Here is a 16,478-nt window from a genome sequence, read left to right on the forward strand (position 1 = left end):
GCTGCAGAGAGGTATTTGGGTGTACGAGACTTGACATCAGAAGAGTTACAGGGTGTGTTAAGTGGTGATGTCTCATCCTTAATGGCATGAGGTAGGAATAAATACATTTAATTAGTGGAGTGGGGCGATGTTAATTTTATTTGATATAATTTTGAAATTAGTGAGTGTAGTGTTAGATGGTAGAGTATTTATTTATTTATTACATTTGTATTTTTCAAGCGAAGTATATGGGAGTTGTACTCCAGTCTAGTGGGTGGCAGTAATGCAACACATTTGATACCAACCGCCGTTAAACCTCGAAGAAGAAGAAGAAGAAGAAGAAGAAGAAGAAGAAGAAGAAGAAGAAACGTCTCCAAAAACGAACGACCATTTATGGCAGTAGATTGAAGGGTTACACTGCACTCATGTGGTGAAAATATGTTACTTCAAAAAAATGCAACGGAAATTACGTCACGAACGGAGCCGTCTCTTGTAAACATGGCGTCCGTAACCACAGGTGAGTGACATAAAAGGGCCCAAATGACGTGGAGGATCGCTTAAAAAGACTCAAAAATATATTTTCCCCCAATTATTATTAGGATACTGAGTAAAGATGTTAATTTTATTTTGTTCGGAATGTAGGGATACTGTTCTCTGTATGTCTACCTAGCTAACATGGTGTGTACGGACACAAGTCAAGTGCCGAATGGAATGTAGCTAACGTTAGCCGGTTAGCTATTCAAAATTGCTCGTGCATCATTATTGTTTGTAGTTAAATTGTTTTACCACGAACATACGTGGGACTGGTTACTAGCTTATCATTGGCGACACCGTGTTGACTGATAAGTACGAAGTTGTAACTAATCTAGCTATCGCGAACCAACATTTTCATTCACATTAACGTTAGCTAGCTAAATTGGCTAGCAAGTCAACTTGTAGCTAGTTCGCTAGCCCACAGCCACACACTAAACGTTTAACGTTAGCTTGCTGCAGGGGAGGGTAGGTCGCTAGAACAACTACCGAAAGTTCGCCTTGTGAAAATTGTCATACGTTTCGTAGAGGCCATCGTGACATTAAACCTAAACTGAGAACGGTTGGTTAACTAGTTTAGTTAGCAAGTTATTGTATGTGTTCGAGACAAGTAGCCCACACACTGCAACCAATGCCCTTTTAGCTAATGTTTGGACTGACTTTAGCTGCCTGTTTTCTCCCTCTATTTAGCTAAACAGAGACCACTCAGTTTAATAAAATAAAAACATTTTATTGTGCCTGATACTGTAAAATTAAGTAATTTACTTGATGGCATATTTGTTCTGGGGTATTGTTCTGGGGGAAACACTGGCAATATCAAATGTGTCTATGAACCCCAGTGGAATTTCGCTCACCACAAGAAGCTCCATCATGGTTTTATAAATAACACCCAGCTGGCCAGTCAGCAAGCCTGTCCTGTCCCCGGGGTTTACATTTGGTATTTTCCATTGGATCTCACTGAAAATGGATCTTAGCCTAATCAGATGGCTTTGAGTTATAACTTTGAAGGTCAATAAGTTTGATAGCTTTTAGTATTGCCATTGAAAACTACGTTTTAAGAATACTTTTTGTAATATAGCTCTTATAAGTTAACACATAGTACATGTAAACACTTCAGCAATTAAAGTCGAGGTGTTTGTTTTCTCTTGTCTTTTCAGCCACCTCGGAATGGATCCAATTCTTCAAGGATGCTGGGATCCCTGCTGGTCTTGCTGTCAACTATGCCGTGTCTTTTGTGGACAACAGGTATAAAGGCCATCTTAACTCCTTGGCCTGGAACAGTTCACTGCAAAATGAAAGATTGTCTGACCTTTTCATTTGATTATTGGTATTTAAGGTACTAAGATAAGTGTTTTTCAGTTTTGTTTTGGTGAAGACATTCTTGAGTTTACTAGTAATTATACATTTTTGGGTCTTTTTCTTGATGAACCTATTACTGTTCTATTTGGGAACAGTTGAGCTCTTGGAGGAGTTATAGGGAAAACAACACTAAAATATATTGGTTTTGCTACGTATTCCAAACTCTATCAGACATGCGTGTGTCCTGTTCTGGACTATTCAGCCGGAGTTTGCAGCTATACTTGCAATAACTGGGGATATGGGCTGGGAACCCTGTGAGGTGAAATGGAAGGCATGTATGGTGAAACTTTGGAATAGACTGTTGGAAATGACAACTGCCAGAATAGCTAGTAAAGTCCTTCTATGGGATCTATCGATAGGGGGAGCCTGGGCAACTGAAATGTCCAACCTTTTTCAAGAGTCTGACTGAACGTCTGTACGAAAACCAAAGTTAAGGGAGACATATATATAGATATATTTTTAAACAACTGTTGATGCAATATGGGGGGAAAAATGGCTGGTGGAGAGGAATCATGAACCTAAATTGAGAACCTTTTGTTTTTATAAGGGTGAATTTGTGTGTGAGATATATTATGTATAACCTACCTAAAAAGCAAGAGATCGCTGTGTGCACAGGTAAAATCAGGGATTGCCCCTGCCTATTGAAACAGGTCAGTCTTTCTTCTTCCATTTCATCACAATACTATGTAAGTATTGGGACCTTGAAGAAATAGAGAATGAAACTCATTTTATCCTCTATTGCCCTTTCTACTACGATATACGCTTGCTCTTATTCCAGAAAGCACACCAGATATACCAAGGAATTATGTGGCTGAGTGATGAGGGGAAATTGGTTTTTGTCCATGGTGTATTTCCTTTTGCGGAATATTTAAATAAAGCTTGGAAAAAAAGAAAAAGGGCTACCTATAATGACATTTTCTAAGAGGATTTAGCTTCTATGTGGTTAATGGTGTGTGTATATAGATTGTGTATAGGCATGTCTTCCATATGAATCTTCTCATTGTTCCAGACCGGGTTCAAGTGACTTCTGTTTCCTTTTCCTCCTTTTTTCTGTATTTATTTATCTGGTTATGTATGTATGTATGTATGTATGTATGTATGTATGTATGTATGTATGTATGTATATTTTACTGCTCTAGGGATGTAATGTACTATTATATATTGATTTGTACCGTTTCTTTCTTCTTCTCTTTATGCGATGCGCAATGCAGGGAACACCGGAAGAAGAATTGTCATTTAATTACCATAGTGAATTATTGTAATGTTTGTTTGTCAATTAATCACATAAGGGACGGGTTGGCGATTTGACACAAATAAAATTCATTATTCATTCGGTAATCAGACATGAATAATTTCCATTCGTTTCAAGAGAAGAAAATCACATCCATTATTTTATTAGTACGATTTAAATCTTTATCTGGCTCGCTCTCTCTGCAGGATCCAGAAGACCATGCTGATGGACCTCAGTAAGGAGATCATGATGGACCTGGGCATCACTGTCATCGGTGACATTATTGCCATCCTCAAACACGCCAAACAGGTCTACCGACAGGTAAGGAGACAGCTTGTGTATAGCATGCTCTTATTCAGAGCCACTGGGAATGCCTTGAAGATCCACCAGTCTATTGCGATCGACAGGTTCGTTGACTACCGGTCTAGAGAAATGATGGGCTGAAAGATACAATGACTTCCTGTTGCATCATTCATTTTAAAGAGCTTTCGGCACATCCTGGGATCACTTCCTCCAATGCAGCACTATAGCTCAAGCGGGAGAGATGGTGCTTTGCCAAAAGACTTGCTGTTTTTAATGCAGTTTTGACAGCAGTTAGTCTAGTGCTGCCTCTCTCCCACCTCCTCTTCCCCTCTCCAGGACATGTGCAAAATGGCCACACAGGCCATAACCTCAGGACAGTCCAGCATTCAGACCGAACTCAGAAGAACTGCCAACACCCGTGAGTGTTTAAATTCAAATTATTGAACCGTTATGAATGTCATACCAGTGATCTGCCTTTTATGTAGAGCTTTTCTCAAAGGATTTAACACCGTATGACAAGTCACCCCTTCCACTACCAATGAGCAGTAGCACCCATTTGGGTAATGGCGGGAGTCATTCTGTGCCAGAATTCTCACCATATGTTTATAATCCTCTGCAGCCGCCACACGTATGATTGCCAACGCCTTGAGCCACGACTCACCGCCAACCACACCAGCCCATCACCCGGACAACCGGGCAATCTCTGTGACCGTGTCGAACAAACAGGCGAAGAGTGGCAAAGCAGGTAGCTACCCCCTGTTCCACTCTCTGTGTGGACTGGCCTTCTCTCTCTCCATCTGCTGTATCACGAGATGTTACATAGATGTCACACTGACTCTCTCCGTCTCCCTCCCACAACATCTCCCTTTTTCTTCTCTACCTCATTTCACCCCCCCCCCATCCTTTCTCTCTCTTTCCCAGTGCTGAGCCGGCCTGCTGACGATGGGAACGGTCTGCCGGCGAAGCGTCGCCGCGTGACTGCAGAGATGGAAGGCAAGTACATCATCAACATGCCCAAAGGCACCACGGCACGCACCGCCCGAATCCTGGCCCAGCAGGCCAAGAAAGGTAGGGCCTCACCTCCTGGCCAGGGTGAACCAAGGAAACTAATCATTCAACCTCCTTTAATTCTCATCCCACTAACATTATGGACTGACGCATCTAAAGGAAATGGGTCTTGAAATGTTTTTATCTCTTACCATGATAAAGATGACCCCTATCCCTAACTAGAACCCACCATCCCACTCTTTCTGTGTGTGTCTCTTAAAATGTCTGTGTGTGACAGTATATTTCTCTTTTTAACTCTCTCTTACCCATAAAAAGGGAGCAAGCGGATGTCTGTGTTTGAGCGACTGGGAGCCGAGTCCAAAGCCGATACCACCACGGGCAGCAGCAAGGTGAGCCCTCTCTTTTGACACGTTACATGTGTGTCTGTGTGAGTGACGTTGAGTGTTAGTCAGGGCATGGCCTCTCTGCTCTCATGGCCCGTCTCTCTCCAGGCCACGGGTGTGTTCAGTCGTCTGGGCCGAGCAGACGGAGCGGAGGAGGAGCAGGCAACAGCAGGAAGGGTTGATGTAGACGGAGCAGAGGAGGAGGAGGAGGAGGATGATAATAGTGATGGAGAGGGTTCGGTCCTACAGTACGCTGGCGTCCTAAAGCGACTACCTCCCTCCCAGAAGAAAGAGCCTGTGGCCCCCAAGCGGGCCCCCACCACCCTCCGCCGCCTAGGAGTGAAGATCAAACTCCCCCCTACTGACTCTCCCTCCTCCTCCTCTTCCTCCCCCAATGGCCTCCCCCCTGCCAAGCGCAGCGTGCTTCAGAGACTGGGTAAACCAAATGCCTCCCCACCGCCTGCCGACACCCAGGACAGCCGTGTGACCAGCACCAGAAATAAGGCCCGGCCAGGCCTGGCCCTGGCTAGCCCCAAGGTCAGCAGCAGCACCAGGGCTGGAGGAGGGGAGAGTTTTGGGGCACAGATGGACGTAGGGTCAGTCAATGTCTTTAAGAGACTGGGCAGCAAGAGGACCTAACGTATATCAGGCCACGATTAGACCTATACCGTTTCATTATCTTTATATTATTTGCATCCATCCGGAAGGCTAGTTATTGTGACATGTTGGTAACATCACATAGACAGCTAGCCTGGATACCAGTCTGTTTGTGCTAACATTCCCCTCCCTGTCATGCTATGTTTATTATATGACACGGAGTACAAGAGGTGGAATGTTAGCACAAAACAGGTCTGTATTTTAGGCTTATTCTAGGAGTTGGCTCAGTGATGAAAAGGGATTGTGGGAATGCAGGATGTAATGTTCACCGTATCACCTCAGCACTCACCTCCACCGGGCTGTGACTACCGGGTACAGTCCACTTAAGACGTTCATGCTGTAACACTAGTCCTAGAATGGACAACGGCAACAGGCAAACAACACATAAAGCAACCTCTTAACCCACAAGCAAGAGCATCTCATCAGCCTCATTTTTATATGAACTGCATTTGTAGAAAATTGTAGACTCATATTGCTGTGAAGGCTCCACCACCACATTGAACCTCTGGTTGTGTACAACGATCTGCTTGAAAGCCAAGATATTCAGAGTTGTCTGTTCACAGAATAGGAAGTCACCCACCATTGACCTGTATGTAGATGTTATTGTGAGTTTTTTTTCCCAGGGCTTATTCAGTACATTGCAGATAGAAGTGTAACGTATAGAGTTTTATTGACTAACAAAGAATCATGTTAGTTCTGCACCATTTCTATCTATACTGAACACAAATATATACGCAACATGCAACAATTTCAATGATTTTACTGAGTTATAGTTCATATAAGGGAATTAGTCAATTTATATAAATTCATTAGTCCCTAATCAATGGATTTCACATGACTGGGAAGGGGCGCAGCCATGGGTGTGCCTGGGAGGGCATAGGCCGACCCACTGGGGTGCCAGGCATAGCCAATCAGAATTCGTTTTTCACCACAAAAGGGTTTTATTACAGACAGAAATTCTCCTCAGTTTCATCAGTTGTCCGGGTGGCTGGTCTCAGACGATCCAGCAGGTGAAAATGCCAGATGTAGAGGTCCTGGGCTGGCATGATTACACGCGGTTTGTAAGGCCGCGTGGACGTACTGCCAAATTCTCTAAAACGGCGGAGATTATGGTAGATTATCTGGCAACAGCTCTGGTGGACATTCCTACAGTCAGCGTGCCAATCGCACTCTCTCTAAAAACTTGAGACATTTGTGGCATTGGGTTGTGTGACAAAGCTGCACATTTTAGTGGCCTTTTATTGTCCCCCAGCACAAGGTGCACCTATGTAATGATCATGCTGTTTAATCAGCTTCTTGATATGCCACACCTGTCAGGTGGATGGATGATCTTGGCAAAGGATAAATGTTCACTGACAGGGATGGAAACACATTTGTGCACAACATTTGAGAGAAATAATATGTTTGTGAGTATGCAACATTTCTGAAACATGGAACCAACACAAGTTGTGTTTATATTTTTGCTCAGTATACATGTTGTGCTTTCCTGAATAACACCCTGGTTTGCCATTATTCCGCATGGTACAGGAACTGATATGTAAATGTCCCCTTGATATTGATACAATACTTAAGAGGTGTTCACCCAACTTTCTATCTTTAAAAAAATGTTTTTATTGAACTTCACCAGAACTTTGCTACACTGTATATACACTGCTCAAAAAATAAAGGGAACACTTAAACAACACAATGTAACTAACTCCAAGTCAATCATACTTCTGTGAAATCAAACTGTCCACTTCGGAAGCAACACTGATTGACAATAAATTTCACATGCTGTTGTGCAAATGGAATAGACAACAGGTGGAAATTATAGGCATTTAGCAAGACACCCCCAATAAAGGAGTGGTTCTGCAGGTGGGGACCACAGACCACTTTTCAGTTCCTATGTTTCCTGGCTGATGTTTTGGTCACTTTTGAATGCTGGCGGTGCTTTCACTCTAGTGGTAGCATGAGACGGAGTCTACAACTCACACAAGTGGCTCAGGTAGTGCAGCTCATCCAGGATGGCACATCATGTGGCAAGAAGGTTTGCTGTGTCTGTCAGCAAAGTGCCCAGAGCATGGAGGCGCTACCAGGAGACAGGCCAGTACATCAGGAGACGTGGAGGAGGCCGTAGGAGGGCAACAACCCAGCAGCAGGACCGCTACCTCCGCCTTTGTGCAAGGAGGAGCACTGCCAGAGCCCTGCAAAATGACCTCCAGCAGGCCACAAATGTGCATGTGTCTGCTCAAACGGGCAGAAACAGACTCCATGAGGGCCCGACGTCCACAGGTGGGGGTTGTGCTTACAGCTCAACACCGTGCAGGACGTTTGGCATTTGCCAGAGAACACCAAGATTGGCAAATTCGCCACTGGCGCCCTGTGCTCTTCACAGATGAAAACAGGTTCACACTGAGCACGTGACAGATGTGACAGTCTGGAGACGCCGTGGAGAACATTCTGCTGCCTGCAACATTTTCCAGCATGACCGGTTTGGGGGTGGGTCAGTCATGGTGTAGGGTGGCATTTCTTTGGGGGACCGCACAGCCCTCCGTGTGCTCGCCAGAGGTAGCCTGACTGCCATTAGGTACCGAGATGAGATCCTCAGACCCCTTGTTAGACCATATGCTGGTGTGGTTGGCCCTGGGTTCCTCCTAATGCAAGACAATGCTAGACCTCATGTGGCTGGAGTGTGTCAGCAGTTCCTGCAAGAGGAAGGCATTGATGCTATGGACTGGCCCACCCGTTCCCCAGACCTGAATCCAATTGAACACATCTGTGACATCATGTCTCGCTCCATCCATCAACGCCACGTTGCACCACAGACTGTCCAGGAGTTGGCGGATGCTTTAGTCCAGGTCTGGGAGGAGATCCCTCAGGAGACCATCCGCCACCTCATCAGGAGCATGCCCAGGCGTTGTAGGGAGGTCATTCATACAGGCACGTGGAGGCCACACACACTACTGAGCCTCATTTTGACTTTTTTTAAGGACATTACATCAAAGTTGGATCAGCCTGTAGTGTGGTTTTCCACTTTAATTTTGAGTGTGACTCCAAATCCAGACCTCCATGGGTTGATAAATTTGATTTCCATTGATCATTTTTGTGTGATTTTGTTGTCAGCACATTCAACTATGTAAAGAAAAAAGTATTTAATAAGAACATTTCATTCATTCAGATCTAGGATGTGTTATTTTAGTGTCCCCTTTATTTCTTTGAGCAGTGTAGATTTAGAAAATCATGACGAGAGAAAAAAAAATCAAATCGAAATCAAATCAAATTTATTTTACATCAGCTGATATCTCAAAGTGCTGTACAGAAACCCAGCCTAAAACCCCAAACAGCAAGCAATGCAGGTGTAGAAGCACAGTGGCTAGGAAAAACTCCCTAGAAAGGCCAAAACCTAGGAAGAAACCTAGAGAGGAACCTAGAGAGGAACCAGGCTATGTGGGGTGGCCAGTCCTCTTCTGGCTGTGCCGGGTGGAGATTATAACAGAACATGGCCAAGATGTTCAAATGTTCATAAATGACCAGCATGGTCGAATAATAATAGGGCAGAACAGTTGAAACTGGAGCAGCAGCACGGTCAGGTGGACTGGGGACAGCAAGGAGTCATCATGTCAGGTAGTCCTGGGGCATGGTCCTAAGGCTCAGGTCCTCCGAGAGAGAGAAAGAAGGAGAGAATTAGATAACGCACACTTAGATTCACACAGGACACCGAATAGGACAGGAGAAGTACTCCAGATATAACAAACTGACCCCAGCCCCCCGACACATAAACTACTGCAGCATAAATACTGGAGGCTGAGACAGGAGGGGTCAGGAGACACTGTGGCCCCATCCGAGGACACCCCCGGACAGGGCCAAACAGGAAGGATATAACCCCACCCACTTTGCCAAAGCACAGCCCCCACACCACTAGAGGGATATCTTCAACCACCAACTTACCATCCTGAGACAAGGCTGAGTATAGCCCACAAAGATCTCCGCCATGGCACAACCCAAGGGGGGGCGCCAACCCAGACAGGATGACCACAAAAAAAAAAAAATAACATCCAAGGTTTTAAGATGTAATGGAACATTACAACGCCTTGATAAAGTGATCTTGAACATAAACAAGAAAATGGTGGAAAAAATCTTGCCTGATTTATTTTCCCTCCCTCTTTGAGCCAGCTACTTCAAGAAGCCGTCCCGTCCTCCAGTCCAACAGTGTGCTTTTGTCCTTTGACCATGCTCTTTTAATGAGAGACCCTGTCATTGAAATTGCAACTGAGACCACAGTCAATATTTGGCTTCTCGGGGGAATAGACATTGAGCTGATCATTTATCTATTGATGAGTTCAATAATATGTTGTCTAAAGGAGTGGTGTATGCTTGTCTGGGAGTGTTGGGAGTGTGTGTGTGTGTGTGTGTGTGTGTGTGTGTGTGTGTGTGTGTGTGTGTGTGTGTTAGGGGGGTGAGTCAGTGAGCTCTCCATGTTGTCAGTATTACCGCCCTGGGGATGGGTGTCTTAGCCCCCAACCTCCCCCTCACATAGAAACAAGAGACCAAATCAGGCAGGAGCACAGCTGGTACCACTAACCAGGCTTTGACAGTGACCGACCGAGAGGGATGGTGCGAGTGTGACAGCCTGTCCACTCTTCTCCCACTCATTGTTTCAGACAGAGAATACATGGAAGAGAGAAAATTCTCATAGACCTTCACTTCATGTGGCGGTGTCTTTTTAGACTTCAGTGCAGCTTTTGACATTATCGATCATAGTCTGCTGCTAGAAATACGTACGTGTATTGGCTTTACACCCCCTGCTATAATGTGGATAAAGAGTTACTTGTCTAACAGAACATAGAGAGTGTTCTTTAATGGAAGCCTCTCAAACATAATCCAGGTAAAAGCAGGAATTCCCCAGCGTAGTTGTATAGGCCCGTTGCTTTTTTCAATCTTTACTAACGACATGCCACTAGCTTTGAGTAAGGCCCGTGTGTCTACAGTGACTTGCGAAAGTATTCACCCCCCTTGACATTTTTCCTATTTTGTTGCCTTACCACCTTGAAATAAAATATTTTTTTTTTTTTGGGGGGGGGGGTTGTATCATTTGATTTACACAACATGCCTACCACTTTGAAGATGCAAAATATTTTTTCTTGTGGAACAAGAATAATGAAACTTGAGTGTGCGTAACTATTCACCCCCCCAAAGTCAGTACTTTGGTGAGTCACCTTTTGCAGCAATTACAGCTGCAAGTCTCTTGGGGTATGTCTCTATAAGCTTGGCACATCTAGCCACTGGGAATTTTGCCCATTCAAGACAAAACTGCTCCAGCTCCTTCAAGTTGGATGGGTTCTGCTGGTGTACAGAAATATTTAAGTCATACCACATATTCTCAATTGGATGGAGGTCTGGGCTTTGACTAGGCCATTCCAATATATTGAAATGTTTCCCCTTAAACCACTCAAGTGTTGCTTTAGCAGTATGCTTAGGGTCATTGTCCTGCTGGAAGGTGAAACTCCATCCCAGTCTCAAATCTCTGGAAGACTGGAACAGGTTTCCCTCAAGAATTACCCTGTATTTAGCGCCATTCAACATTCCTTCAATTCTGACCAGTTTCCCAGTCCCTGCTGATGAAAAACATCACCACAGCATGATGCTGCCGCCATGGTGACAGTGCTTCACTGTGGGGATGGTTTTCTTGGGGTGATGGGAGGTGTTAGAGTTTGCGCCAGATATAGTGTTTTCCTTGATGGCCAAAAAGCTAAACTCTTCGGTAAAGCCCAGCTCTGTGGAGTGTTCGGCTTAAAGTGGTCCTATGGACAGATACTCCAAGCTCCGCTGTGGAGCTTTGCAGCTCCTTCGGGGTTATCTTTGGTCTGTTTGTTGCCTCTGATGAATGCCCTCCTTGCCTGGTCTGTGAGTTTTGGTGGGTGGCCCTCTCTTGGCAGGTTTGTTGTGGTTGGATGGATTTAATGGTGCTCTGTGGGATGTGCAACATTTTGGATATATATTTTTTATAGCCCAACCCTGATCTGTACTTCTCCACAGCTTTGTCCCTGACCTGTTTGGAGAGCTCCTTGGTCTTCATAGTACTGTTTCCTTGGTGGTGCCCCTTGCTTAGTGGTGTTGCAGACTCTGGGGCCTTACAGAACAGGTGTGTGTATATACAGTGGGGCAAAAAAGTTTTTAGTCAGCCACCAATTGTGCAAGTTCCCCCTACTTAAAAAGATGAGGCCTGTAAAATGAGAAAAAAATCCAGAAAATCACATTGGTCAATAACAAAAGTTTATCTCAATACTTCGTTATATACCCTTTGTTGGCAATGACAGAGGTCAAACGTTTTCTATAAGCCTTCACAAGGTTTTCACACACTGTTGCTGGTATTTTGGCCCATTCCTCCATGCAGATCTCCTCTAGAGCAGTGATGTTTTGGTGCTGTTGCTGGGCAACACAGATTTTCAACTCCCTCCAAAGATTTTCTTAAAGGGTTGAGATCTGGAGACTGGCTAGGCCACTCCAGGACCTTGAAATGCTTCTTACGAAGCCACTCCTTCGTTGCCCAGGGCGGTGTGTTTGGGATCATTGTCATGCTGAAAGACCCAGCCATGTTTCATCTTCAGGTTTTCACTCAAAATCTCACGATACATGGCCCCATTCATTCTTTCCTTTACACGGATCAGTCATCCTGGTCCCTTTGCAGAAAAACAGCCCCAAAGCATGATGTTTCCACCCCCATGCTTCACAGTAGGTATGGTGTTTTTTGGCTGCAACTCAGCATTCTTTGTCCTCCAAACACGACGAGTTGAGTTTTTACCAAAAAGTTATATTTTGGTTTCATCTGACAATATGACATTCTCCCAATCTTCTTCTGGATCATCCAAATGCTCTCTAGCAAACTTCAGACGGGCCTGGACATGTACTGGCTTAAGCAGGGGGACACGTCTGGCACTGTAGGATTTGAGTCCCTGGCGCCGTAGTGTGTTACTGATGGTAGGCTTTGTTACTTTGGTCCCAGCTCTCTGCAGGTCATTCACTAGGTCCCCCCGTGTGGTTCTGGGATTTTTGCTCACCGTTCTTGTGATCATTTTGACCCCACGGGGTGAGATCTTGCGTGGAGCCCCAGATCGAGGGAGATTATCAGTGGTCTTGTATGTCTTCCATTTCCTAATAATTGCTCCCACAGTTGATTTCTTCAAACCAAGCTGCTTACCTATTGCAGATTCAGTCTTCCCAGCCTGGTGCAGGTCTACAATTTTGTTTCTGGTGTCCTTTGACAGCTCTTTGGTCTTGGCCATAGTGGAGTTTGGAGTGTGACTGTTTGAGGTTGTGGACAGGTGTCTTTTATACTGATAACAAGTTCAAACAGGTGCCATTAATACAGGTAACGAGTGGAGGACAGAGGGGCCTCTTAAAGAATAAGTTACAGGTCTGTGAGAGCTAGAAATCTTGCTTGTTTGTAGGTGACCAAATACTTATTTTCCACCATAATTTGCAAATAAATTCATAAAAAATCCTACAATGTGATTTTCTTAATTTTTTTCCTTCTCATTTTGTCTGTCATAGATGAAGTGTACCTATGATGAAAATTACAGGCCTCTCTCATCTTTTTAAGCGGGAGAACTTGCACAATTGGTGGCTGACTAAATACTTTTTTGCCCCACTATATATATATATATATATATATATATATATATATATATATATATATATATGCTGAGATCATGTGACACTTAGATTGCACACAGTTGGACTTTAACTAATAATGTGACTTCTGAAGGTAACTGGTTGCACCAGATCTTATTTAGGGGCTTCATAGCAAAGGGGGTGAATACATATGCACACACCAGTTCTTTTTTTCATTTCACTTCACCAATTTTTGACTTTTGTATGTCCATTACATGAAATCCAAATACATCCAATGAAATTACAGGTTGTAATGCATCAAAATAGGGACAACGCCATGGAGGTGAATACTTTTGCAAGGCACTGAATATATGCGGATGACTCAACACTACACGTAACTGAAAATAATGAAACACTGAACAAATAAGTTAAGTTATTTCCAAAACTAAAAGCATTATATTTGGAACAAATATCATTCACTTAACCTCAACTACATCTCGTAATGAATCATGTGGAAATTGAGCAAGTTGAGGTGACTAAACTGCTTGGAGTAACCTTGGATTGTAAACTGTCCTGGTCAAAACATATTGATACAACACTAGCTAAGATGGGGAGAAGTCTGTCCATAAAGCGCTGCTTTGCTGCCTTAACAACACTATCAACAAGGCAGGTCCTACAGGCCCTGGTTTTGTCTCACCTGGACTACTGTTCAGTAGTGTGGTCAGGTGCCACAAAGAGGGACTTTGGGAAATTTGCAGTTGGCTCAGAACAGGGCAGCAAGGCTGGCACTTGAAGGTACACGGAGAGCTAACATTAATGACATGCATGTCAATCTCTCCTGGCTCAAAGTGGAAGAGAGATTGACTTATTACTTGTTTTTGTAAGAGGTGTTGACAAGCTGAAGGTACCGAGCTGTCTGCTTTAAAATACTAGCACACAGCTCAGACACCCATTCATACAGTGCCTTGCGAAAGTATTCGGCCCCCTTGAACTTTGCGACCTTTTGCCACATTTCAGGCTTCAAACATAAAGATATAAAACTGTATTTTTTGTGAAGAATCAACAACAAGTGGGACACAATCATGAAGTGGAACGACATTTATTGGATATTTCAAACTTTTTTAACAAATCAAAAACTGAAAAATTGGGTGTGCAAAATTATTCAGCCCCCTTAAGTTAATACTTTGTAGCGCCACCTTTTGCTGCGATTACAGCTGTAAGTCGCTTGGGGTATGTCTCTATCAGTTTTGCACATCGAGAGACTGAAATTTTTTCCCATTCGTCCTTGCAAAACAGCTCGAGCTCAGTGAGGTTGGATGGAGAGCATTTGTGAACAGCAGTTTTCAGTTCTTTCCACAGATTCTCGATTGGATTCAGGTCTGGACTTTGACTTGGCCGTTCTAACACCTGGATATGTTTATTTTTGAACCATTCCATTGTAGATTTTGCTTTATGTTTTGGATCATTGTCTTGTTGGAAGACAAATCTCCGTCCCAGTCTCAGGTCTTTTGCAGACTCCATCAGGTTTTCTTCCAGAATGGTCCTGTATTTGGCTCCATCCATCTTCCCATCAATTTTAACCATCTTCCCTGTCCCTGCTGAAGAAAAGCAGGCCCAAACCATGATGCTGCCACCACCATGTTTGACAGTGGGGATGGTGTGTTCAGCTGTGTTGCTTTTACGCCAAACATAACGTTTTGCATTGTTGCCAAAAAGTTCAATTTTGGTTTCATCTGACCAGAGCACCTTCTTCCACATGTTTGGTGTGTCTCCCAGGTGGCTTGTGGCAAACTTTAAACAACACTTTTTATGGATATCTTTAAGAAATGGCTTTCTTCTTGCCACTCTTCCATAAAGGCCAGATTTGTGCAATATACGACTGATTGTTGTCCTATGGACAGAGTCTCCCACCTCAGCTGTAGATCTCTGCAGTTCATCCAGAGTGATCATGGGCCTCTTGGCTGCATCTCTGATCAGTCTTCTCCTTGTATGAGCTGAAAGTTTAGAGGGACGGCCAGGTCTTGGTAGATTTGCAGTGGTCTGATACTCCTTCCATTTAAATATTATCGCTTGCACAGTGCTCCTTGGGATGTTTAAAGCTTGGGAAATCTTTTTGTATCCAAATCCGGCTTTAAACTTCTTCACAACAGTATCTCGGACCTGCCTGGTGTGTTCCTTGTTCTTCATGATGCTCTCTGCGCTTTTAACGAACCTCTGAGACTATCACAGTGCAGGTGCATTTATACGGAGACTTGATTACACACAGGTAGATTGTATTTATCATCATTAGTCATTTAGGTCAACATTGGATCATTCAGAGATCCTCACTGAACTTCTGGAGAGAGTTTGCTGCACTGAAAGTAAAGGGGCTGAATAATTTTGCACGCCCAATTTTTCAGTTTTTGATTTGTTAAAAAAGTTTGAAATATCCAATAAATGTCGTTCCACTTCATGATTGTGTCCCACTTGTTGTTGATTCTTCACAAAAAAATACAGTTTTATATTTTTATGTTTGAAGCCTGAAATGTGGCAAAAGGTCGCAAAGTTCAAGGGGGCCGAATACTTTCACAAGGCACTGTACCTCACAAGACATGCCACCTGGGGTCTCTTCACAATCCCCAAGTCCAGAACAGACTATGGGAGGTGCACAGTACTACATATCCATCCTGCCCTGCCTATCTAAGGTCTTCGAAAGCCAAGTCAACAAACAGGTCACTGACCATCTCGAATCCCACCGTACCTTCTCCGCTGTGCAATCTGGTTTCCGAGCCGGTCACGGGTGTACCTCAGCCACGCTCAAGGTACTAAACGATATCATAACCGCCATCGATAAAAGACAGTACTGTGCAGCCGTCTTCATAGACCTTGCCAAGGCTTTCGACTCTGTCAATCACCGTATTCTTATCGGCTGACTCAGTAGCCGCGTTTTTTCGGATGACTGCCTTGCCTGGTTCACCAATTACTTTGCAGACAGAGTTCAGTGTGTAAAATCGGAGGGCATGCTGTCCGGTCCTCTGGCAGTCTCTATGAGGGTGCCACAGGGTTCAATTCTCGGGCCGACTCTTTTCTCTGTATATATCAATGATGTTTCTCATGCTGCGGGCGATTCCCTGATCCACCTCCACGCAGACGACACCATTCTATATACTTCCGGCCCGTCCTTGGACACTGTGCTATCTAACCTCCAAACGAGCTTCAATGCCATACAGCACTCCTTCCGTGGCCTCCAACTGCTCTTAAACGCTAGTAAAACCAAATGCATGCTTTTCAACCGTTCGCTGCCTGCACCCGCACGCCTGACCAGCATCACCACCCTGGATGGTTCCGACCTTGAATATGTGGACATCTATAAGTACCTAGGTGTCTGGCTAGACTCTAAACTCTCCTTCCAGACCCATATCAAACATCTCCAATCGAAAATCAAATCAAGAGTCGGC

The 16,478-nt window shown here is 44.2% G+C and overlaps 1 protein-coding gene across 3 annotated transcripts; it reads left to right on the plus strand.

Annotated features, from left to right (window-relative positions):
* The first annotated feature begins 378 nt into the window (after window positions 1-378).
* Window positions 379-7,138, plus strand: LOC110503558 (uncharacterized protein C19orf47 homolog). 3 transcript variants are annotated; one of them, XM_021581948.2, is made up of 8 exons: window positions 379-496; window positions 1,668-1,755; window positions 3,307-3,421; window positions 3,740-3,821; window positions 4,023-4,148; window positions 4,325-4,471; window positions 4,727-4,800; window positions 4,903-7,138. In XM_021581948.2, exons 1-8 carry the CDS (start codon window positions 418-420, stop codon window positions 5,431-5,433), a joined length of 1,242 nt encoding a protein of 413 aa, XP_021437623.1. In that variant the 5' UTR covers window positions 379-417; the 3' UTR covers window positions 5,434-7,138. The 3 variants fall into 3 exon arrangements, with proteins under 3 accessions (XP_021437623.1, XP_021437625.1, XP_021437624.1); XM_021581950.2 differs by having other exon boundaries at window positions 4,325-4,396; XM_021581949.2 differs by lacking the exon at window positions 379-496 and adding an exon at window positions 739-1,518.
* Window positions 7,139-16,478: the final 9,340 nt, after the last annotated feature.

This window comes from Oncorhynchus mykiss, chromosome 24 (genome assembly GCF_013265735.2).
Source record: "Oncorhynchus mykiss isolate Arlee chromosome 24, USDA_OmykA_1.1, whole genome shotgun sequence".
Classification (NCBI taxonomy): Eukaryota; Metazoa; Chordata; class Actinopteri; order Salmoniformes; family Salmonidae; genus Oncorhynchus; species Oncorhynchus mykiss.

Coding starts and splice junctions, on each gene's coding strand:
- LOC110503558 (XM_021581948.2), top strand. CDS start 418: ATGTTACTTCAAAAAAATGCAACGGAAATTACGTCACGAACGGAGCCG. Junction 1,756..3,306: donor GTGTCTTTTGTGGACAACAG/GTATAAAGGCCA, acceptor CTCTCTCTGCAG/GATCCAGAAGACCATGCTGA. Junction 4,472..4,726: donor GGCCCAGCAGGCCAAGAAAG/GTAGGGCCTCAC, acceptor ACCCATAAAAAG/GGAGCAAGCGGATGTCTGTG.